A 27046-nucleotide genomic window follows, 5' to 3' on the forward strand; every position below is an offset into this window, starting at 1 on the left:
AGGTGACTTCATTTGTTAGTGTGATAGCCTCTTCATATGTGTCATTGTGAACAAATTGACCGTTGCGTATTACTACATTTTGGTGTTAATCTGTTTGTTTTTTCAGGAGCGTATTCACCAGTAACGCAGGATACCAGATCGGCATCTGGGATTGATCACTTCAGTACAGTATTTACCTGTAACGTTTTATCCAGGATACCAGAGTGGCATGAACGATTGAGCACTTCAGTACCGTTTTCAACAGAAACGTTTTATCCAAGATACCAGAGTGGCATCTGGGAATGATCACTTAAGTACATATATAACCCCTTAGCATGTAGTCAATCACATTAAACAGAAACTTACCTCAAACTTAACTTTGCCATTTAAGTACATTCTCTAAAAATCATTAGTTATCAGGCAAGTCATATAGTAACAAACATCAGTATATATCTAGAATCTATACAAGCTCACTCCATCATGAATGCATTCAGAATGTACAACCTCGTTATCCATCTAATTCAACACATATGCTCTCAACCATGCACCCAATGCCTGCAGTTTTCTGTCATTGTTGTTAATTCAATTTGGTTCATCTTGTTGGCATCACGACCTTTCTGGGTCGGACCCAAAGCATTGGCTTTGGAATAGATTGACCTCTTATGTCCACCATACTATAGCTGGTTGTTCATCTATATCCGAATGATTCTGAATAGTCGTTCCACACCTGTACATCCATGGTATATTCAACCGTATGTGTTTCCTCGTTTAAAGATGCACTCTTGTTCCCAAATAAGATTTATCACAATTAACACAACTGTTTTAATATACTAAAAAAGATAAAAAAAAAAAAATGTTGAAAACAATGTTTTTTATGAAAGATACCATTTTAAATTTGAAAGAAAGGTGCAGAAAACACAGTTTTTCTAACTTTTGTGAAGAAAGTTGATCACAGTAAATCTTTAAGCATTCACCAATCATTAAATAATTTTTGCATTTTCCTTGGATATAATCTTGTTATCAGCTTTTAATATTTTCCATAAACGCATTATTTATTAAGGTTGATCACTCACAAGTTATGTTTGCAATACCTGAGTATGTATTGATTTTTAATAAGAGTGTCACTTTAACGTTTTCTTCTTCAATCGGCGGGTTTTCTGCATTCGTTGCGTTTCCTTTAACTTCACTGTCTTCTTGACATACACTACTGTTCACTTTTGATATGTCTTCTCCAAGATCGATATTTCCAGCATCATCATACCGTGTCGGAGGTACCATACCTTCTTCGAAAGCATGTTGATCATCTTTAACTCCTCTTACATCTGCATCGCTATCATCAATTCCTTCTTTCATCTTCAACAACCGGACTGTAGTCCGTTCACATTTTCTACATGGAGTGTTTTGACGAGGTTTCTTAGAGCATTGTATCTAACAGTTATCTACTTAGTTCACTAATTACCAATTATGATTCAGCTATAAAACGAGCGCTTTGATAAGTCGGTATGTGCAATTACTATAAATAATACTTTTAGAGTATCTTTTAAAACTTATTGTTCTATAATTGTGTTATATATTTCCGATGATGTTGTGTTCTCTTTTAAGAAGAATGATACTTTGGCCATTGACTTAACACATATTAACCATGGCTCTTAGCAAAGGGTAATGAAAAGGTTTCAGTGTTTGTCTATCCAAAGAGGTTGTTTGTACGAGTACAACTTGGGGTAAACTTCCCTGGCTTCTCTGATTGACACGGATGACGAAACATATCCATATTCATATTTCCATTTGATCAAAATTTGTCACATTGTCTATATTGTACCACCATTTCTCAATAAAGCAATCGCGATAAATCATTAGTGGAATCATGTACTTTTTCTAACTTTGTGAATTCATTCTGCACGATATCTTCACTGTTATGGTGCTGTTATTCATAGAGAATTTACGTTCATTGTTATTGTTTTTGTTTAAAAACTTGATATGATTTTTTTTAAATTTATTACAGAACAGAACAGAACAGAAACAGAAAATTTATTGTTAACTTGAACATACACAGTTCATCGTTGTTACAATAACATAACACATGGCATTGCAATAGTTGATAAATGCGAGAGTGCCTTATACATATATACATATATGAACTAACAATGATTTCAACATGTTAAAAGTTAAGAATTATTATTCAAAGCAGTATATCGTAGCTTAAAAGCATGTTTGCAATACAAAGCTAGTTTTCGTAGACATGCAGCATTTTCCGAGTTTAATAATTGAATGGATTTAAACATGCTTTGTCTTGCATAGTAAAATTAGTTATGTATTTTTTCCTAATGTCATTATATTTCGGACAAATCAAAACAAAGTGATATTCATCTTCGATATCATTATGAACACATGAAACACATTTACGTTGATTTCTTTCAATATTAACATATCTTCCTCTTTCAACATTTAACATATGAGAGGACAACCTTAATCTAGCAATAATATTCCTAAGTCTATAGCTCTACAATTTATCTATATACGATGACATATGTATAGTGCATTTTAGTTCTCTGTATAACACTAGTGAACTTAATGAGTTTATATCATTTTTCCAATGTCCAATAAACGAGTCGATTAACCTTCTTCTAAAATTAGGAATAAAATAATCAATATTAATCGACTCCGAATATAACCATACTTCATGGAATCCTGCATTTTGTAATAAAGTGCGTACATTAAAACACCAATTGTTTGAATTTGCGTTATTTTCCGCATCATATCGAAGGCTTTGCAATGTATTGTATAAAATGCAATTGTCTCTTTTAAATTGATACAGTTTAAGAAAATATTTAACAATTCGTACATGTCTAGTAACATACATAGGGTACCGTCCTAGTTCACCATATATTGCAGAGTTACTAGTGCTTATTTTTACACCAAGAAGTCTTTTCAGAAATTTTCTATGAACCCTTTCTATATTTTCAGCTCTACAAAAGCCCCATACTTCACAAGAATAGCACAAAATTGATGACACAAATGAGTCGAATAAACTCAACATAATTTTTACAGGAATTTTTTCCCCCTAGTTATCCCAAACAAATTTCCCATAGCCTTAAGTCCTTTATCTGCTAATGTCTGTGTAGCATTCATAAATGATCCCCCAACCTTTTCTATCCATTCATCATTGTAATAAATATTTACATTTTCATTGTTATTACCTCCCTTTTTATAAACAACTATTTTTGTTTTATTAATATTAACCTTAAGTTTCCACTTTTCACAATATGCATGCAAATTATTTAAAGATCTTTGAAGACCTTCAACAGTATCAGAAAATATTACAGCATCATCTGCAAACAATAACAAATAAATTGAAAGTTGGTCTAATGTTAAACCTGCATCGTTATTTTCATTTAAATATAGTTCTATATCATTAACGATAATTGAAAATAAAATCGGTGACAATATTTCTCCCTGTAAAAGGCCAATATCACAATCATAAAAATCAGATAGCGAGCCCATATGTTTTACACATAATCTTACTTGACAATAAATTGATTTAATAACGTTAAATAGACGACCGTCTAATCCAGACTTCAATAGCTTAAACCACAAACCATTTCTATAAATAGAATCAAAATACTTAAGTAGGTCAATGTAACAACAATATAGCTTCTTTTTCTTTTGCAGTTGTTTGTCAATGAACGACATCAACAAGAAAATTGCATCTATTGTACTATTATTGCTTTTAAAACCGAATTGAGCATCGGTGAGTAAGTCTGTTTCCTTAACCCATCGTTTCAGCCTTTCATTTATCAAAACAGTAAAAACAGCGAAACAACTAGTCAATGTAGTGCCTCGATAATTATTAGGATCTGAATTATCACCTTTTTTAAATATGGGTAAAACTACGCCTTTTGACCACGAACTCGGAAAGCATTGCTTTTCTAAAATGTAATTAAATATAATCTCCAAAGGAGTTTCCAATATGTTAATCCCCTCTTTAAAATATTCATAAATAATGTTATCAAAAGAGCATGCTTTATTTGTTCCTAGTAATTTCACCGCTTTTCTAATTTCATTCTTTGTAAATGATAAGTCGAGTTCTTCGAATATTGTTAAAATCTCAGTAGAAAATTTTTCAACAAAATTCTGGATGTCTACGTCTTCTTCAATTACCGTTTCACTTGATAATTTTTTAAAGTGTTCAAAAAAGGAACTGATATTGACATTTTCACTGTTATCGTTTACTGGCGCCCGTCGAAACATTTTCCAAAATTCTTTTGTTTTTTTATTTCGCATATCATTCATTGTTTTTGCCTGTGCCTGATTATATTTGCGTTTACTTAATCTGCATTGATATTTATAATCTTTTTTGCCGGTAGTAATTCAGTTCTACTTTCATTAGTTTTATTCAAATTATAAGTATTTAAATTGACGGTATAAATATTTTTCTTGACACGACAGTCTTCATTAAACCATTTTTTCATAGTTTTGTCGCTTTGCGTAAAATATGTATTTTTTGCTACCTTAGTGCGCTTTTCAAAGTACTTATTTCCTTTAGAGCTTAAAAATACCGTAAATGTTTGTACCATTTCATACGTATAACAATCATTGCTTTTCATTGTTTATAACTGTCCACATAAAATATCAATATCTCGACTTATATCTTCTAAAAACTGTTCTTTATGCTCTACATTCCACTTGAAGATCATTTTGCTATTCAATTGTTCGGATTTTACCATTAAAACCTTCAGATTATTACAAGGCTGTGTACATTAGAAAACATAGCATTAAGTGTATATATGCTCTATTTACAAAAACACAAGCAATGTACTGCGTAATATAAATGTTTTGAAGAAGTATCCCTAAAATAAATAAAAATCGAATTCCAAATGTGCAGCTCTGGTTTTATTTATGTGTGTGACTTTAAACAATTTTAAGATGAGTTTGATAAGTTTAAGATATTCTGGATATGATACTATAATGGAGATTACCGACAAAAGTATCCAAAGATTTGTTTTCCTTTGTTTTGTTCTACGTCCATGAACATAAAAATAAATACATTATGTCATATCGGTTTACCGCATTTTACAAGTCGGTTATCGATTTTGGTCTTACACGGTCTGGCAAAATACGAGAATTAATCACTAAAAATATATAATAGTATACACTATCTAGGCTTTGAGCTACAGTTATATGACCATTAGAGCACTGTCTGCGCCGGATTTGTCAGTGACGTGTTGTTGTAAATGGGATCCTCTGCAAACAAATGAGATCAACATTTCTAAACGGTACGTTTATAAGCCCAAATGAAATAAAAATTAATATTCCGACATTTTCTCATTTCGGATTTCAAGTATTAAAGCAATTGAATTATATTGTATAAATAAACTTGAAATCAAACACTGCCATTTTCCTTCAGTATATTTCATCGAATATAATTACACGTTTTTAAGTAAGTACGTTATCTATTCCGATACAGCTAAAACGCAGAACTGCATTTATAGTTCAAGGGTGTCTAAATATTTCAAGACATTATTAAAGTAAATAATACAAAGTGGTACCTGGTTTGACATTCTCGTAGTTTACATTAGACTTTGAATCATCCAAACTCGTATACACGTGTGATTCTTTGGATCTAAAAAGGCAAACGTCTACATAAATTATTGATGTTAGTTAATTACATCTACATAAATCATGGATTATTTTTGACCTCATCTATAAATTATGTATGTAATTTGGTAACATCTTCCTATTATAAATGTTATTCAATTACGACTAAATATATTTAAATGACGGTTAAATAAATGAATAAAGCAATAAATATGTAAATAATACATATTACCTATAAAAGTGTGTTGTAACGTTAAAAGTTTGATATAAATGTTTAAACAATCAACTATATCATTGTCATTCGGAAGTCAATAGGAAAAGAAATTGATACTTTGTCAACAGTAAGCTAGTTTGTACAATTGATTTTTGACTGGTCGCATAACGCATAATGCAAATAGGGATATTATGATAGGACGCTCTTCTGATGACCTATATCACGTCGAGTTCGGTGTGTAAACACGGATATATGTTTACTCTACGAACGAGACGTGATGCAGTCACCAGAACAGCGTTTTATCGTAATATTCAAGTCAAAGGAGGCTACTGCAGCGAAACGAAGTCAGAAGTTACAGAATTACTACATTGCGCAAAATAAGTAGAAAATGCTTTATAGCTTAGCAATATTTACAAACTGCTGATAGGAAAACAATTATTAAATGTCACAGCGCAAAAAACAACAACAAAAATACGGAACTTATTTTACGAGTATTCACTAATCGCCATTATCTGTAGACGTAACGCGGCCACTTTTTAACAAAGTGAACATTCGTGGGATTTTTTGACGATCATTATATGCAGAATTGAGGAGATTCCGTGAGTCAATCGCTTTTTCTATCGATGACGCGAATTTGCGTTCTTCTTTGTATTGGCAAGCTACTCATGTTTATGATAATGCTACGATATATGAACTTCGAAATAACAAACATTTAGTTGTCTAGATATTGATAGATTCGAAGTGTTCCCTGCTTCGACCTCCGTGCTTTTTCTCATGTTTCTTTAAAGAACCACATTCCTGAATATTAACATGCTTCTGGAGCGTGAGTAAAGTAAAATCAATTTATGTATTATGTATATTTTATAAAAGTGGACAGACTTTTTCAGATTTTTTGCCACGCTATTTTTACCAACGCGAAAGTTGTTCCGACACTACACACGGTACTCGCATGATACGGAATCAGAAAACGACAGTTTGGTGATACGGATTTATCAATACGGCGTGCTGTATTTTCACTGTTTGATATGGAAAAGAAAATTGATGTGCATATAATAAATATGCCATATCTATCATATTGTAAATAAATAATCGACTTTTGATATGTAAAATAGTGGCAGCAAAACTCGTTTCTATACAAATAAAAGACAGCACAATCGATATGTATTTATGAACATATACGGAGCCGAAATGATTAGAATACTATCTGACATATCTTCTGGGATTTTCTTATTTCTATAATCAGATCAAAATCGATTTATTTTTATGGCTGACGATGTCATGTCATGTGCATGCCTCATGATTGCCAATGGACGCTTTCAACAAAAACGACATATTTACCGTTTCAAACAATAACATGTAGATTAAACATCTTGTACAAAATAAGTCACACTTTCTAATATTTTCTTTGTACTTGTAAAAGCTGTTTGAATCTTAATAAATGAGTTTCATAAAATTACCAGATTCATACGCGTTCATACCCTGAACAGGTTAGTCAGTTTAGAAATTCTAAACAATAAAATTCTTCAAAGTAATATAAGTTTTGAAAGCATTTAAAAGCTGTAAACAGAAAGATATCGTTTTAACGAAATGACATGGAGCTATTGGAGAAGCAAACCATATGCTTTATGGCAACAACTTAAATTTACAAATAGTAAACGTTAAACGCTTACCTGTCGTTTCCAATATCTGAAACAGAACAAAACTACAAAAAGTAAGACTAATCTAATATTATCTCAGAAACTGAACAATGTTTTATTCCATATATATAACTTTCATCTTGAGTGATTAAGGTTTGTTGAATTGACCTTCGGTTGGAACACATTTATTTTGCAGAAGTCTGCACTCAACGATTTGGGATATCATAAAAACTGTTGAAGTGCCTAATTATAACAATGTTTCAAATTGCTTAAACTATCAAATAGAACACGCACAATTTGGCTGTTGCCAAAAAGAATTCTTAGTTTCGCAGTTACCGCGTCATTCAAGTTATTTTTGTCAGTTTGTTAATATTACCAAGTAGTTTATTCTGATCAATACTCAACATTGTTAAATTTAAAAGGTGTGTGTAACCATATTTTATTACAAGAACTGATAACAAAACCGGTGTCAGGTAATATTAAAGTAATATTGCCTTTTAATAACAACAGTTTAAGTTTTCTATAAAGTAGACTGTATTGATTACGTAAACATAAATAGCACATAAGAGATAAAGGAAATGATGGAATAATGAAAACATATTGCATTGCCTTTAAAGTTTGAAAAGCAAATGTGCCTACCATAATAACTATTCTTATTTTAACCTTACCTAGAGCGTCATAAACAGTCTTGTTATTTGTCATTGACACCTCTTCGTAAGTAACCGCAACGTTATATCCGGGGTTTCCAGTGCCATGTCTGGAAATTTGCAACCCATTGAAATTAATTTTCTAGTTGAGTTTTAATGACAAAATTTGCGGAATTTTAATGTATTAAGAAATTTTAATTTACTTTTTTTGTAACATGAATGAAATAATATATCATTTTATCAAAATGCTTTTTTTCCGTCTGAGTCTTGACTTTGATATGAGACTGTTCATAAGTAAGGCTTATGCTCATACATTGTGGAATTAGTAATGTCTCTTAACACAACAAAAGCGAACAAGTGGTGAATAACTTATATGAGAAATATGATATTTATTTGTAATATTCAACAATATGATTTAAAGACCTATATTGACAGGAATAATGCCATAATCGTACGTCTTGATTGTAATAATATTTTATTCCTTAAAACTTACCCAGTTTGACTTGAAGGTGAATCTGTAAATTTAATATTAGACATATTTTAACAATGTATTTATAAGAACACAAGTTGTACTGATTTACATATACATCAACATTACACAAACATTTATCCAAATGTTCAGAAATACTTAACATTTAATTCATCAATACTGCATTAAACAGGCCATAAACGTTTTGTTTGTAAAAACTATTTTCTTTTTTACAAAACATCTATTTTCGAGACTGTCTGAGATTTCCCCAAACAATTATTGTGGTCAAGTTTCGGATAAAAGTTTGATCTCTTATCTGTAAATAACAAACCAATGGGATATAAATACCTTCAAACTGATCCTAAACAATCCAAATAAGTAAATATACAAATAACAATCATCAGCATATTTTTTTCGGCCATAATTCGCAGTCATAAGATGAAAAAGTGAGTCTTTATAGCGTTAAAAGTTTGTCCGAAGTGTTGACCCATTCAACGTTTGTGAACTTGACAACACATTAGCTTCATAATTTCGCAAAGATCGGATGAATAAACCAATATCTGCTGTTTATACATTTTATGAACTAGTTTAATTCCTGGATATCCGATATTTTAATTCCAGAATGATTGTTGTAGTACAGTCACTCTGACCAATTTTCGCTAAGCCCAAGGGAAATACAGATTCTATTGGATGCATGTTATTTATCTAACTTTCTAACTTGATTCAAGATGACCCGTATTTGATATTACCAAAAACTATTAGCACAATCATTTTGACAACTATTCCTGGGCCCAATTTAACAAAAAATAATTAAGTGAAATCCTGATTTTGTCTCAACGTATTTACCACAGCGCATCAAAGGTAATTAAAAACCGTATACGTTTTTACACATTTAGTGCGCATTCCATCAAAGGCCATGTTCATAAAGGCCTTTGGTCAAGCTTCTCAGAGATTTTTTTACAGCAGAAAATGTATTTAAGTACAATTCATACTCAAGTATATTTGCTTGCTCTAGAATATTTTTTTCTTATTAACACAGTCTTTGCGAAAATACGTTTTAAAATAGGTATAAAAACAAGTAAGGTTTTGAATAATAATTAGCTTGTATTTGGTAAATTGAGTTAAGATTGAAACTGAGATTTGACTTGAGTATTTGTGTGATATTTGGGCCTGGTGATCATATGATAAATGATGCATCTTTTGCGTAAAGAAGGCTTTTTTAACTGATTAAGTTTTAGGCAAAGACTCAGTATTTCGAATTTTCATAACATTTTTTTATCAACATTTATTTAGAAGTGTGTACTTCCGCGTGTATGTTCGCATATGCAAACGATGCAGACGCAAAACGGAAGATGTTCAATCGTCCGACCTGAATAGCTCACCGAGAGTAATTCAATTAAACCATACCAAATACAATCTTTCAAAAGTCACAGTATTTAACACTTGGATTCAGATATTTTAAAGAACAAATATGTGCAAGTCACCTAATTATACAGTCCGTGGGAAGTGAAAATCCTCAACATCTTTAGTGTAGGTAAAATATATGGCGTAGGTCAAACATAAGTCCACCAATGCCCAAATATCATGAAATTAGATTTGTAAGTGTGCCAATACCTTCTTTACGGGTAAGCTTGAAGGCACACGATACAGAATATTTCCTGCGAAGAACAAAGATGACTACCGAAATACCCAGTATCGATACAATCCCAGCTGCAACACCACCAGCAATTGTAGAGGTCTGTGTTTTTAAATGGCTGATTTCTGTAAGATATAGCAAAACATATGAACTAAAAAGTAATTCATACTTGTCAGAACCCTTACTCATTAATTAGGTTATGAGCCTTGTATACATGCAGGTATTGGCACTGATAATATATTTATTATATTTCATGTCAATAAACTGAACGAAGTAGTTATATTTGTGGGGTATTGTGAACATAACAGTTTTTGAAAACGATCAAAGGACGCAATCCCAGAACAAAATCATACATAATGAGGATTCCTACACATGTGAATGTCGCCTGTAATCTGTGTACGTCTGAAACAAATTTCATCATCGATCTACAATTGATTTGGTGCAGAGACAAGAAATGAAAGAATTGTCAATTTTATCATATAGGACTTACAAACATGTCTCTACCAATCTGAAAAACAACCAATACTCATGAGCATATGCAGACAAAATCTTAACTTCGCGGTCGATTGGTGCAAAATAAATATAGTGCAGTTACATACTAATTGGTCAAAAAGTATAGTATGATTTTACACACACATACGTGTGTCATGAATCGTTTTCGAGCCCGTCCTTATAAAATTCTATCATTCACTTAAAGATATATTGCGCGTTTGAATTGAACACTTCACCACAGTTTAATGGCTACGCTAATGAAATGCCTTAAACTTGTTGTTGCACATATGACAACGCCATTCAAATTACCTGATGGTGTATGCGTCAAGGTGCTGAACGTTATGTTCCTTCTCACTGACGCCCCTTCTAAATTTAATGCATACAATTCGACAATGTACGACTCTCCTGGTTCTAAATTGTCAAGTGTAACGTTCATCTCAGTCTCTCCTGTATGTGTGACATTCATCTCAAGCCAATCTGCAAAGGGTTTTGAAGGCCGATATGATATGTGAAAGGTTTGCAGAAGACCATTATTAAACCCTGGAATCCATGTAAGTACAACGCTGTAGCTCGTGATTGTATTTGGAATAACCTTGAACCCTCTTGGCGAGTCAGGTGGACCTTAAACAAATAAATAAAATGTCATGACATATAATATTTAGAAACAATGCGAAAAATGACCTTATAAAAAGATATATATATATTTAGCATTTACTTATGCAGCTCTGTTAGGTTGCAAATGTACAATTAGGAACATCGCTAATTAACAAATGTAAAATATGGGTTCCAAATAAAGGAGCCCCAATCGAGTTCATTACACTCATCAGAGTGTATGGCTACAACGTCAACGGTATTATTAAGTCAAAAACGTCCAACTATTAATCAAATTAGGACGGAACTTTATATAGATTATCCTCCTTTCAATCTTCGTTCGGTACTGTCATCGTTGCTCATCATGTAGAACTGGAATATCAGATATGGTGGTGCTTATTGACTGCGATTGGTTGAAAGTTGTGGAGATGATTCATATATTGAAAGCTTTACTCTGCTCCTAGGGCTTGTTGTGTCCCATGTGTAATTTTCGGACAACAGTTGCATAGCATTGTGCACGTTCAAATTAAGTTATTATAATTCACTTAAGTCACGGGTGAAATGAGCTTTAATGGGTGCCGTTGTTCGAAGTATCATTCATCTCTTTTTTAATACAAACATACTTTACAACGAAGCAGACGACAAGTGTTTTTATATATTGTTTGTTTCTGTCACTTTGTGTTAAGATGTTTTTTTAATGCAATATGTGTACTTAACATAATAGCATTACAATGCTTTTACAATCGGTGGTTGTCAACATTCAACTGGTTATATTTATACCTTTGATAATGTAAACATTTGTATTGAATGTTGTTGTTAGGGTGGATAAGCGGCATGGCCAAGCTCTATCTTTCCATTTATTGGTTTTTACGTTTAAATATTTCAAAGTGTTGTATTCAGATTCATTTTATTAATTATTGGACGAAAGAAATATCATTAAACATCAACGATTTTAAGGAAATGTACAAATTTACTAACCCTTATTTTGAAATGCGGTAAAAATAGGATATTCTAATGGATTGATCCAATAACTGACTTAACCTCTGAAGCCTGTAAGAGATATGTCAAAAAGCATGCACTCCAAGTGCAGATTTGTGAAAAGCATTTGAATAATAAAAAACCGGTGTTTAAAAGGGAGAAGTCTAGAAGCCGAAAATCAAAACTAAATCCTGTTTAGAGGAAAAGTCAAGGACACAAACGACAATGAACTACAGTCATTCTAGAGCTTTTGAGATACGAAACAGTTTGCTCTGTAGCATTACCATGACTTAACATGGCGTTTTAGTGTGCTCAAAAAACTTCTGAAAACTATTGACATGCCAAGATCTAGCTTGCATTCATTAGAATCTAGTTGATGTTTACATTAAAATATGCCATAGTATGTGCTATAATACTAACTTTTCTGTTATTTCAAGATGTGACCCACTGACCGCCATGACCTTAGACCTTTTTCATTGTATATAATTATGTTGAATGTTTGAGCTAAAATAAACTGATGTGTTGTGTTTTAGAACTTAAATTATGGCAATTATCTCTAACATTATGTAAAATGTTCACCTTTAACATGTTCAAGAAATTCCGGCAATCTTATTTAAAGGTCCAACCGGCAAAAAGTGAAATCCACTTTATTTTCCAGTACCTTATTATATTCTTGTTAACACTTTGCTCTTGTTAGCAATCAATTTTTCAAAGCTACATGTGAAGGATAGTAAGTTCGTCACGAAAATAGGTAAGATTAAAGGCTAGCCGTCCAGATTTGTCCAAATAATAATGGATTTCTGTCCAATGAGACATTTCTTGGGCATTTGTCACGTTCCTGTGACAGTGCTTATTGTTATCAATTTAGTGCTTTAATTTATTTTAATGGTTACATAAAATGAACAGTATAAGGCAAATATATATCGCATAATTGTTGTAAACAAAACACACTAAATGTTCTGGCATTTTTCAAAAACAAAAGGTGTAAAACGAATCCTCTTAAAAGCTCAAATGAATTATTCTGTTTAATTATATATATATGTATATCATTATTATGCAAATGCTGTGGTGTTTATTGAAGCTTGTACCTTGCGCAAGTTTATGCAATTTATTAAATTTAAATAGATAATCATAAGTACGAAAACAATATTGTCAACTCAAGCAGGCAGGATCATATGATTTGACAAGTCCCGATGAAACCTCCACCCAGGAGTCGACGTCCACCCCCCTCCTCCACAAAAAAAGATATCAAAAAGTAATCTGGCAATATTTGTTACACACTATGATACTTTGGGTCCAAATGAGGTAAACACTTTTTTCCGATAAAATCGCCTTTATATTGACGACACACAATTAAATTTTATTTCCAATAAATTTCCAGCAAGTACTATCGCATAGGAATCATTTGATCCTGATGTTGCTAATGAACTTTTAAATGGTGATCAATTCTATTTTGGAAATGTTGACATTGTTGACCTTTCTGACACAGAAGACAACAAAACTCAGTCCATACTAGAAGCCTTGATATTGTTGAATATCAGATACTTAAGAACAAAGTTATTATTGTTGTGACCATTTCTGTTATCAAGTAGTAGGTCACTTAGTAAGATAAGCGTTTCAGAGGATTAATTAAGCTGACTGTTTTACGTTGTTATTTTAAGAAATATTTTGTCTGATGTTTTTGTGACAACTAACCTTGCCCTTTTAAATAGTGATAATTAGGCAGTATGTTAACATGAGCACATGTTGTGAACAAAATGTTAAAAACCATTTTTATATTTTAAGCAAAGGGTTACAATTGTAATGCTTTTTAAATAAAATTTTGTGACCTTATTGGAAAGATAACTGAGCAACATTTAAAAATGTTTATTTTTGCTGTATATATAATGATGATCATTCAGAAGTAAACATTTAAAGAAATGCACTTTTTTCTTGTCATTTCCTGTTCTACAGAAACATTAATAGCTCAGTCAAAAAATTACATTTCATCAAAAAACTGATTTATGTTGGGAAAAGAATAGGCTTCATGAATATGATTATAACTCAGAGCCAAAAGTCACATAGTAAAACACCAAATGTTATCAATAAAGCTAATAAAAGTCCTGTTCAAGGCTATAATAAGATAGGAATCCAAATAAACTATAATTATATTTCAACGATCTAATATAATCCACTGGATCTTTCAAGGGTCAGTGACAAACTTTAATTATGTAACCTATATTGACAGACTGCAGGTTGTAATTGTACCGTTTCTTCTTTTTACCCGTCACCACATATTGAAAGGTACGTTAATTTAGCCGGACAGTCGGACAGCGGTAGAAGATTTCCGGCCGGAGAATAAAGTGGTTTACACAACTTAACGAGTTTTCCCAGGTTATTGACCATAAATGGGTGGTAGGTGTATGTGTCCCCTACAAGCTAACTAGGTGTTAGTCCGCCTACTTCACTCTAATGGGTACCAAACATAGTCAGAAATCGGTAATGGGGGAACGAGTTTAATTAAGTATTCCGAAAAAATCCCTAGCCGGAAATTTCCTTTTTCCCATCGAATAACTTTATTCTCCGTCAGGAAATGTCTTCCCGCTGTCCGGCTTTCATATATGCTAACTTCACACACCTGGTATTGAGACGGTAACTATTTAAATTGACATGATCGTTCTTTAATCACCGGTCGGATGAATTGCATTGCTTTTCACTAACAACGCAGGCTATTTATTGAATGTTGTTCTGTAAAAAACAAACAATACTTCCAGCCCTCATGATTGAGTTAATACACTAACGATGTATTTAATCTCAATAACTCAAGTTGAGGGTGCTGAACATTTCACTGTGCACACAAATAATTATATTTTGTAAAAAAATAGAAATATATCTAAGGGCTTGTTATTCCAAAGGTAAATTTGCAAATATGTACGTGATTAATCATGCATGTTCTGCATTAACGTTCGTAGTAATATTAATTGAATATTATATTTACATTTTTACTGGCAGTGAATACACTTGCATCCATTTAGAGAAAACATTGCTTAAACTAATGTGCCTTATTTATGTAAACTATTTTGATTGCGTATAACAATTCGAAGGAACATAATTTTGCTAAGCACTAATTTAAAACAGAGCAACATTCAGATTATAAGTATCAGCCATGGTCGAGAGTGTAAGATAGGTTCGTCCCAACCCGAGCGAGGCATTGAACGCCTTGCGCGAGCGGCTATGGTAGATGTTTTTTTTCTTTCGCTACCGCAGTTAAACAAAATAAAGTTCTCTGGAACTGTTGTATTCGTAGTGAAAATAATGTGCATATAGACATGTAATAATTCGTGGTTGTCATGGATATGCGCGCAGTGATTCAGATAACGTTTATAGTCAAATCGCTCTTTTAAAAATCCGAGGAGAGTGCAGCATTATTCTTTGGGTGCCATTTGAAGCTAGAAATAAATAATAAGAATACCGAATAATGCCACAAGATAAGTTTTCCATAATGCTATAGGCGGCGGTCTTCAACAAGGGATGCGTAATGACAATAAAAAGTTCCTTAGGGTTCTTGTTTTATCGTTGCCCATGGGCAAGATAAAATTTCAAGCATTGTTAATTTTTTTGATCTACTTATCAGTGGTGGAACGTAGATACAAACCAGAGGTAAATTCGACACACTTGCACATCGTATTGATCAGTTTTGAAATACACCTAATGTTCAGTATACTAAGCTTAGAAAATAATTTCGGAAGGTTTTGGAATATGTGCGTGTCCATTTGCTGATGTTATTTGTATTGTGACTGTTGTGAACGTGTTTGTCCTTTTATGTGACGTTATGAACATTTTGCTTTGATGTATTGTTATGTAGGCGGCTTATTTATGTATTGTGCACTTGCTTTGTATTTAGAATGATGTTTATTGTTACATATTATACATTTGGAACATTCTGGAACATTGCTGATACTTTAAGAAAGTTATAGAATAGTATGGAAACTTATGGAATGTTTATTACTTATCAAGTATATTCTAGAAGAAGATTATTCTAGAAAGATCTTTTACTATATATATAAGGTATAAAAGAGATCGAGGGGGATATTTGGTTATCTTTTGTGGAATTCATAAGTTTTAAAATTTAGATTTACATTTGGATTATGCTTTGATGAGTTTACTGTTTGGACAATTTAAAATATAAGTGCTCAAAAACATTCAGCTTTTTTGACTTTACAATGGGAAAAAGGACATAATCCAGGATTGAAATTATTTAAGCTATTTAAAAGTGTAACAGAGGTATTCAAATTGTATTTCAACATTTTAACATTTTAATTAACTTAATTAACATAATAAATTTTGTTGTAAGGTTTTTTGCTGGCTTTATTTTTATCGTTACGCCTGGCTCAGTATTTAGAAACTGACTTTAAAGTCATTTTTCGTAAATGTCATCAAACAAACCTCAGAGGAGATTGAATATTGAAATACATAGAGATACATGCTAGTGGAAAAAATAAAGAAGGGTAAAAGTACATCAGAAAACTGTTCATTTTATTTCCAAATTCACTGAGATTTATGTTATTCAGAATATCGAAGCGAATATCGATAAAAGGGAGCAAACCATACATTTGCAGCAACTAGATCAGTAGCTTACCTACTGGTTGAAGGAAGATCTCTTCGACTAACTCCTCGCCAATACCGTTGTCAATTGAAATAGTGTAGACGCCGAAATCATCCATACTGATATCAAAAATGGTCAAACTACTCGATAATCCTATTGTTGTAATTTCAGTTTTTCTGGAGGTATTTGATAAATTGGTACATTTTGTACTGCTTGAACATCTCTTCCACACAAACTGTGACGGACTAGGGACTGGGTATGCAAGGACTGTGTATTGCAGTGTTGCTTTGTCATGTAGTCGGGCTGTAAAGTTCGTATTGATATTCCCGCCAGGAGGGCGCCTTGGTGCACCTGAAAATGAAGGTTTAATCCAGTTTGTGAGTTTCTTTTGATATATACACACTATATTTCTCAAATTTTCATACACATTATGTTTTATAAAGCGTTGTCAAATTTTAGACATTGTGTCCGATGATTATATACGTTTCAATAGAATTGACTTCCATCAATTGTCTGTCAAGTTATCAGCCATCATTTAAATGTGCATTTAACTTACATGTTACAAACAACCTCAAATCCTTCGTCGAAGGTGTGTTATTATTAAACTTATTGCTGCCATCGCATGTGTAAAGCCCGGCATCCCAGCACGTTAAGTTTACAATGGTATATTCCAGCTGTTTTGAATTTTCGACTGATCTCCTAATTTCATCTTCCTTTCGAATTTTGAGGGTTGATAGCGGATTGCTATCCACAGTGCAGGTAAACGTCGCATCACTGTACTCTGATTTTGTAACAGTAACAGTTCCGATGTGCTCAGTAAGGTGAAAGTCACTAATGAGAGATTCATCTGGAAAATGTATTTGATTATTGCTGGTATTAGTAGATGTTGAAAACCTTAACCTACATTTTATTGTTATCATTTAGGTTACAAATTCGCTTTGTATTCGGGACCTGTACTCAATATGTGATGCGATGTACGCTTAAAGTGAGTACATTTCCTACTTCTGGTACAGTTACTTATATCGTACGCGGTACAAAATGGGAGATTGGTTAGTAAATCTATTTTGGTAACGTGCAAATTGAATTGTTTTTGTTTTCACACAATTATGCGACAGCCGTCTATGACAATATTTGTCAAATATATGACCAAATTTCATTCACATCTTTCTTTTACGTTAAGTTTAACTGTGAACAGACTGATGCAGATGCAGAGAGAAAGCAAAACATACCATTCCTCTATGTTATGTATAACAAACTAAATCGTTTTGTTTTGCACAAGTTGTGGCTATTTCAAAGTTGAAAAGGGAACAAACAGCGGTTCAAAATAAAATAAAAAAGTTATACTGTTTCAATTAAACGGTATTATAAAAAGCAGACCAAAATGTTTAAAAGAAGAAGTTCCATATATAAAATCCCCCTTCTCTCTGTACATAATGAACTGTATTATCATTATATATGGTTAAAATCATGTCAGACGCGATATTAATGTATAAACCCTGACATTATGCATAATGAAATCTTCAAAATAATGCACCCCTTTGAAAAAAACTCAACAACTTAGACTATTTTTGCACAGTATGGAACTAATTGTATATATGTGTAAATAATTATGTTGTCAAAGCTACTAATTACATGCAGTTGATTATGTGCAAGTTGTATTAAAAGCAAAATCATTTGTTATTATTTGAGACTCAGTATTGTTTTCAAGAATAGAGAATATTTACGATAATACAATGAAAAATACAGGGCAAGCCCAGTAGTCGAAAATTTTAAACTTATCCCTGTTAAGGGTCAAAAGGCAAGAGTCCAAACAAGTTTACCAGTTCAGCTTGGTGTACTTTTTGCAAAACAATCAAAGATTACTTTATTTTTCTTAGAAAACTCTCTTTTATGTTTTTACAAATCGGGACCGGATAAGAAGTTCGATATAACCGGAAAATCGAGATATCAGAGGTCAAAATAGCGAGTTTATACCATATTTTTAATGTAATACTTTTGAATTATAACGGTTCCATGCAAAAATGTAAATGTTTCTGTTCTTTCATTATTTTCTTTATATCATAAAGTAAATAATAATAATAATAATAATAATAATAATAATAATAATAATTTTACATGAAACATACTTTCTTTTTATTGCTTTTACATTCAATGAACAGTTGCCATTACACCTTTTTTGTTTGTTTGATAAGTGAATGTTTTAAAATAAACATAAAATAAGATATAAATTAATTTAATGGAAAATAAAGAAAATGCTTTGTTTTATAAAATGTATTTAACTTTAATAAAGACGTTTCGTAATTATATTTTGGCAGGAAATTTGATAAAAGTGAAAAAAGTAAACTCACAAACTTTTTAAGTTTGTATTGACACCACAAACCAACATCGAACAAGACGTGATAAAGGTATTTAGAAAAGCGTCCCATTATAATACTTCTTTAAGTATATGTCTATCTCCATGTGTATAGAAACTGCCTTTAGATTGCACACGCCGGATTTTACATTTCCCGGAATATCCATGACGCCTTAATTAATCACTTGATTTAGTGCTTTTTTGTATATAGACACAAATTAGCAAATGAATACATTCGAAATCTGTTTTTCGGAAATAAAATACGTTCGTTTAAAATTTGTTACTCAATTGTAATTTTATATTGCAAAACATATTTAATTAACACCAGTTTGTGACAGGAATCACTTAACACATGCTACTATGCTAATACGGATTTTTTGAAGAGCAGTATCATGATTATACGGCTGCTGTATTTCCACTGTTTAAAATGGCAATTGAAATAGATAGATAACTATACAACATATACTCATTTTTACGTTTTTATTGCTAGGAGATATAATGCAGTAATTGTTGATGGTAGGAATAAAGTTCATTCAAATGGTCCGGAATAGCAGGGGCCTCGTTAATGAACACTTTAATAGTGAAAGGGGGAAATATTCAGCCATGACTGAAGCTAAGAGAATGGGTATCCCGCACTGCACTTGCGCATATTACCTCCTTTGTTTGTTTTGAGTTTCAATACAATCCCTTATAACTTTTTAGTTTTGACAGAAAGCCGGAAAGACGCACGAATTTACGGACGAACGGACGAACAAAGCTACGACTTTAAGTAGTAGAAAGTTAACAATGTTCCCGACATGTCAATTACCACCTTATAATGCAAGACAAAGATGAAGATACGATGAAAAGATTGTGTCGCTCAAATGTTAACAAGCAACTGTTAACGAACAAAGACGAACAAGAAGTTGTTTATGATCACTAATTTTATCTTAAGTTTACAATAAACGAAAACATTTACATACACTGCACATTAATGTGCGTAGTTCCACTGTGAATTCCAATCTGGATGGGAGATCCAGTAGGCGCCATCTTGTTTGTCGCAGTACACGTGTACATGCCGTCGTCAGATCTCTGCACAGAGCTGATACTAACAATTTGGCTATTCCATTGTCTGTGGTCAACTGACGACGTCCAGACAATGGATGTCTCAGAAGGGTTTCCAGGAATAAACAAGCATGGGTAGCTTAAAGCAGCGCCCTCCAAAATGTTATAAGTATTAGGAACTTGCACTTTAGGTCCAACTACAGGAGTAAACATGGTTAGTACATCTTATCTGTTCTGTATGAGACTGACAGTTCGATGTTGTGCATACGAGACGTTTATGTTCAAAATTTGAACAGCGGATTGTCAGACTCCTCAAGAGCTTTATTTTATAGAAACATTTCTGAATTTGAATTAAAACCCTATCTTAAGTGTGTTAATGTACAGAAATTCAGAATTGCTTTAAGCCAATTGAGATTATTGTCGCATCGGTTAAATATAGAAGTTGGTAGGTGGAATAATACAATTTAGGAACAAAGACTTTGCCCACATTGTAATGTCTTAGAAGACGAAATTCATTTCTTGGTTGAATGCAGCCTGTATACAAATTTTAGATCTAAATATATTCCTAGATATTATCGTACTAATCCAAATATGTTTAAAACCATAGAATTGCTGAATACAGATCATACTGATTTGTTAAAGAATCTTTCTATTTTTGTGTATAAAGCATTTGCTCAGAGAAAGAATTTCATTACTTTGCATGTTACATGATTATTATATGTATTAATACCAGCCGTTATATAGTTGTAATAAGGATTTGTTCGTAATAATTCTTCTTTGATTAACATTTGCTACTATTTTTGTTACTGTAAAATATCTCAACTAGTTAAAAAACATATCATCACCGCCAAGCAAGTGTTTAATAATGGAAATGATCGTGGACTATCATAGTCTACTTCATTGATGTATATATGTGTGATGTTATGTGTGGAAATAAACTTGTGTTCTGTGCTGTTCTATATATTTAAAAACAATCTAACTCATTTTATTTATTGTGCAAGTCTCACTCGAAGATGTAATAGTAATAAGAATCATGTTGAATAATAATTACTTAGAATAGAGCTAGGTGTTGTAAGAAATACATACATACGAGGGCTGTCCCATTAAATCGTAGACGTTCCTTATTTCCGAAAAACTAATGAACTAAAAGAAGACAAAGATATCTGACGTTTTATTCATGATCTTGTGCAAATACACACGAAATAACACTACAAAGGAACAATAAATAAAAATTCTACAACACATTTAATAATACCATGTACACATACATAATCGGCTCAAGCCGACGTCAAAATTGTGGCGGTAGATAACATAAGAATGTCACATATTATGCCTTCTCAAAGTATTCACCCTGATGTGCGATACACTTATGGTGGCGTCTTACCCAATTCTCATAAACGTTCATGAACCAGTCACGGTCTAATATGCGATTTTATGTTTGTATCGCATGGCTGATCTCAGTTCTATCATTGAATCATGTTCCTCGTGAAATGTCTTCAACTTTGGAAAATATGCGAAATCCAATGGCGCAAGATCGGGGGAATATGGTGGATGGATAGCTCGCTTGAACCCTAACACATGGATGTCTAATTGTGTGTTTTTAGCAGTATGGCTTGGCGCATTGTCCAGGTGGTATACTAAGTTTTCAATCTGTGCTGTCTGGGCACTTCTTCCGTAACGCATGCATGAGATCGCGGCGTACCGTCTGGGATGAGACAAAACACAATTTCCTTAGTTTGACGAATAAGTGTTATAAGAGTTTTAAACCTTGAATCATTTAAACATTTCATAAACTTCAACCATTAACGATTTTATTGTTATAATAATTTTATATTATGTTATATTTTTATCTAGTGAATTTAAGTAATTTATTATTAACCAACCTGCGAATAGTAGCTTGAGTTGACCGTATCATGCGTATGTCCGGGTTTGACGATATGCACCAATATGACACCCTGCAGGTCTATATGACGATTCACATCACCTTTCCTATCGACATCACTGCCTTCGCCTTTTTAGGAGGTGCTGTCGACGAGCTTCTAAACCATTGATGCCTGTTTACTCTCTGGTTCAAAGTAGTGGACCCAAGTCTCGTATGTTGTTATAATTCGCGAGATCTCTTCCAACTTTTCGAACGAACGTCCTTGATGCTCTGACTCGAACATCCTTTTCTTCCACTGTGAGTAGTCTAGGGACCCATCGAGCTCTCACGTGTGACATACCCAAGTCCGATTTAAGAATGCGTTGTGCTGTAGACTAACTTATATCGGCCATCTCAGCAACTTCTCGAACGGTACGTCGTCTGTCACAGTCGATGACGTCCTGCACAGTTTTTACTGTTCTGCAATCCTTGTACTTCGGCCGCCCACGAAGTACACTATCCGTATTACCGGCGCTTAATCTACCAGGTCATTTATACACAATTGAAACATTTTTGTAATGATCTGTGGATTTCATCTGGCGTAACGCGTTGATAGGCTTTATTCCTGGTTGAAAGCATTGAATAGTTGTTCTGCACGCCGCTTCTTTGCCTGACGTCGCCATTTTCTGCTTAACACAATTTCTGATGATGTAATATTATCATGTGTATCATTGTCAGTAATAACGTCAATATTGTTTGAAACTTAACATGATGACGTCCAAATAACGGCGTCGTCATACGATATGACGTTTTTTCCCGGGGAAATTGACGCAAATGTCTTCTCTGAACACTTTAATCAGAACTAACGAATTTTCTAACGTTTGCTTATTAGACTGCGCCTGTAAGGTATAGTTGTACATTAAAAACAGTGTATTAACACTAAACTAAACAATACCGTTTTTGTTTTCTAAATTTTTTTGTTAAATATTGAATAAATTAGATGTTAAGTATTTTCCATATGTGACGTCGTATAATTGTTTTATCAACAAAGTCTACGATTAAGTGGGATAGCCCTCGTTTTGTCTTTTTTATATTTTTTATACAACTCACATTGTACATCCACCCAAAACGTAGTAGTATTTGTACCCGTTTCCATGATTTCTCCAGTGGGATCCATTGTATTTGTTACGGTCAGTGTATACTGTCCTTGGTCAGCTGGGTGCTGAACATTGGTCAGGGATAAATAAGCTCCAGACACTATTCCACGGCCCTGAGTAGACCAGGTGTATGAGATCGGAGTCGGCATGGCGGAACTGGTACAGATTATATTGCCGTCTGTTCCATTTAGTAGTATTGCGGTAGTCGAGATCAAAGTTGCGTTGATGGTACATGATGGTGTAACAGGAGGATCTAAGGGTATAAAAATGAAGGATGATATAATAATGCATAGGTGTGAACTGAGGTAGGTTTAAGGAACCGGTGCAGTTGATAATGCGGTATGTCCATCCTCAACTGGTATAGTAGTAGTCGTGATAAAAATTGCATTTATAATTCATTTAGGTGAACTCGGCGATCTACGTATACATAAGTAGTAACTTTACTGGGGCAGGTTTGCGAAAGCCGGTATGTGTCATAAACCAGTCCATATAATTTTAATTCAAAATAGACACGAAGGATTATCTCAGAACTCGTAAAATTAATTTGCACAGTATATCGTAATCATTATAACTGTGTAACTTGCTGATTTTTTAATTGATACAAAATATTTTTACAACTGGATGTCTGTACACATTACACTAGCAAAGTATTGCCTTGTAAAGAACATTTCATGTACAAGCAGTAAAACTGTCAGATGTTTATACATTTTCATTAAAAAAAACCTGTATAGTTTCTGCTTCAGATTAAGCTATAAGGGGCATATAAAATGGTTTTACAATTAGAAAGTTTACAAATTTATTTCTTGTAAGAATTAAATGCTACAGCACAAACGCTGAATAAGTCTGTTTATGCATTACTAGAAAGAGTTTTAGCTAAATGTTCAACTTACATTATAAAACTAAGGAGAAAAATTATACATAGGAGGACTATAAAAAAAATCGTAAAAAATAATTCATGACAAAATTAAATGTACTTTGATTTAGGAGATTAAAATCATTGGATTCTACAGTTAAACGCTGATTCCATTTCTTGGATAAAACGATGCCAAGTAGTATTTAAGTGACGTTTACGTTAACTCAATAATTAAGTTTAATTGGACCAAGGCCATCTATATTCGCAATTATAGAAACGGGGGATAGGGGATAAGGGCTAATTGGAAGACGGCAATTTTAGACCAGGATCTAGTTTGTGAATATTGATATGAGCCTTGCTAGAGCCCTAGATTTAAAAAAAAACAACAACAACAGAGTATGTATATATGTATATCACGCCAACCCCTAAAAACGGTTGGCCAACTCGAATGACAGCTTTACTAATTACCCAAACATAAATCCCTAGGAACCTGGTGGTCTAGACCGAATTGCATCTTTTTCATAATACCAAACATACCTTATGAAGTAGTACAGACTGGACAATGACTGAAAAGCCATTAAGGTGTAGAAAAATATGTAAAAATAAAGTGAATAATATAAGTAGAACATATGGAAGATATAACAGACATGAAAGCAAGGATTAAGACAGAAACGACTAAATAAGCTATAAAAAGGGTATAACATATATTAATAACATATCGGGGTAATATAAGCTTATTTTGCAGATTTTTTTGGTTATGACTCTGCCAATAATTCTGCTTCACACCATTTAGTCAGGTGATCTGATTTATCAAGTTAAGTGTTCATTAAACTTGAAAATAGACGTTTTTTTCACTATCTATCTCTAAACTCCAAATCATAAAGTCGACAAAACAGAACAACTTTGCCATAAATGTTCATAGCTTGTAGAACACGCAAGAACGAAAAGATAACAAATGTATCGAATAAGTTATCAGAACACTCATAGAATATTCAACTAATTAATCCACTATTAATATGTTAAAAGATTAAGATAGAAAAAAAATATAATGAGGATATTGTCAATGATAAAAAATTACAGCCCCGATGTAGAAACTGGGGAAGAAAGAAACAAAGAAACAAAATGCCATTAATCCCCCCCCCTCAAAAATATGGCCAAATCCAGTTTGACATTATAGATATCCTAAACACATCAGAGGGCAAGTACCTGGCGATTTTGATTTTCCCAACAAACACTGCATACACCATAATGCATTCGTTCGCTAATGAGAAACTAGCGGATGAAAACAGTTATCTGGATGCCAGGTACTATTACCGGAATATAAAAGCATTTTATATGTCAAGACACTTATTCCAAATCGTTTTGACATAGACAAGAAAGTAAAATAGCTCATAGATATACATCTGTTTCTGTTCCTGGGTAGAAATCTAAACACCTAGAATGAATGTACACATCAGTCTCAACACAAAATTGTAAAAAAGGCATAGTCTGCCTTTAGAAAATAGTTATACAAACGTATGAACCACTCCTTGGTCATAAAATGTATAGACAAAAGTTAACACTGTTACCCATAATCTACCTTAAACAATCAAGGAAATTATGCTTTGTTCTGTTGCTGATTGAAGTATTTGGAGAATATTTTAGATTTTTTTTGACTTATTAAAGCTTTTGAAATGTTCCATTATACAAGCTGATGAATAACTTGCGTACTAATACCAATTATTCAAGGAAAAAGGAATTTAAAATTGCAATTGATCATCCCAAACTTAATAGGTTATTTTTTACAGAATAATAAAAATTTCATCTTAGTATGGCGTTTAAGACATTCCTTTATGTTTCACTTAAATCGCTCCATAGACCATCAGCTCTAGTTATAAGATAGACAGGATTGTTGATTACGAAATTAAGTTTTTTTCTAACTCGCATATATATATATATATACGAGTATATGAAATATATGAAATGAAAATATATGAAATGAAATGAATATATAAATGAAAATTAAAATTCTTCAAAAATGAACTTACATAGAACTTGGAGACTCGCGGTTGTTTGCTTGGTCTTATCCAACGCTGTTTCTCCAGTAGGTGAAAGCGTATTCCTGGTTATACACGTAACATTTCCGGCGAGTGTGGTCTGCACGCTGGTAAATATGAGGTCTGGGCCAAAATATGAACCTCCACGGGGTACGACCAAGCATAAGCGGGGCTCGGGTTTCCCAAGCTGCTGCAGTTGAGCGTCATGGGACGTCCGGATATAACGCGCACGCGGGAGATTATCGCCAAACCCCAGTAAGATACAATAGGGGTGGAAATTTCGACTGAAAGAGAGAGCGTTTTTCATATAAATATTTTGTTTGGTATACAACGACCACGATAAAAGACAGTAGAAAACTTTCAGTAAGAAAGCATTTGCTAATTAGTGTTTATGTGATATACCATATGGATTATGCATACTTCATCGTTCTCTTGGTTTAATAATACGCTGTGAGTTTTCTGAAATCAAACCGAACCTGCTCATACACATATATTTACCGTACGCTGCAGTGTACAAGATTGGTTAAAGGTTACCTTCAATCGCTCGTTGTCAATAATGCAAAACGAAATAAAGCATACATTTGTTTTATCCCGATTAGGAATTAAAGATTGAGAAAAGAGTTACAAGTTGAAGAGATGTTGGAAGTGCTTCGTTGTAATAATCCGTCGGTCAGTTGTTAGAATCTCACACCGGTGTACATTTAAATGTACGATTATGCAACCTAATTTTGTTTGTATGAATTGTTACAAAAATTGGTCGCATTCAGTTCACTGGAAATTGAACTTTACTGCTTTAAGTGAAAATATACAAATACAAGCTCGTTAAATGAGTGATGACGACATCGTTTAATGAAATCAAACACTGTCATACTTTAGTCAGCTATTTATTGAAAAATGAGTATTTCTGAATAATGGACAA

General features: G+C 33.0%; 1 protein-coding gene across 4 annotated transcripts; it reads right to left on the reverse strand.

Annotated features, from left to right (window-relative positions):
* Positions 1-1990: 1990 nt before the first annotated feature.
* Positions 1991-26255, reverse strand: LOC128234530 (synaptogenesis protein syg-2-like). Of its 4 annotated transcripts, none has more exons than XM_052948796.1 (12): positions 26119-26255; positions 23192-23491; positions 20139-20247; positions 17380-17670; positions 16857-17174; positions 10979-11290; positions 10156-10302; positions 8566-8587; positions 8094-8182; positions 7459-7474; positions 5526-5599; positions 1991-5220 (listed from the first exon to the last, which is right to left on the reverse strand). In XM_052948796.1, exons 2-12 carry the CDS (start codon positions 23198-23200, stop codon positions 5165-5167), a joined length of 1443 nt encoding a protein of 480 aa, XP_052804756.1. In that variant the 5' UTR covers positions 23201-23491; positions 26119-26255; the 3' UTR covers positions 1991-5164. The 4 variants fall into 4 exon arrangements, with proteins under 4 accessions (XP_052804756.1, XP_052804755.1, XP_052804754.1 ...); XM_052948795.1 differs by having other exon boundaries at positions 20139-22980; XM_052948794.1 differs by having other exon boundaries at positions 20139-21925; positions 22104-23491.
* Positions 26256-27046: the final 791 nt, after the last annotated feature.

The sequence above is a fragment of the Mya arenaria genome, chromosome 5 (genome assembly GCF_026914265.1).
Source record: "Mya arenaria isolate MELC-2E11 chromosome 5, ASM2691426v1".
Taxonomy (NCBI): domain Eukaryota; kingdom Metazoa; phylum Mollusca; class Bivalvia; order Myida; family Myidae; genus Mya; species Mya arenaria.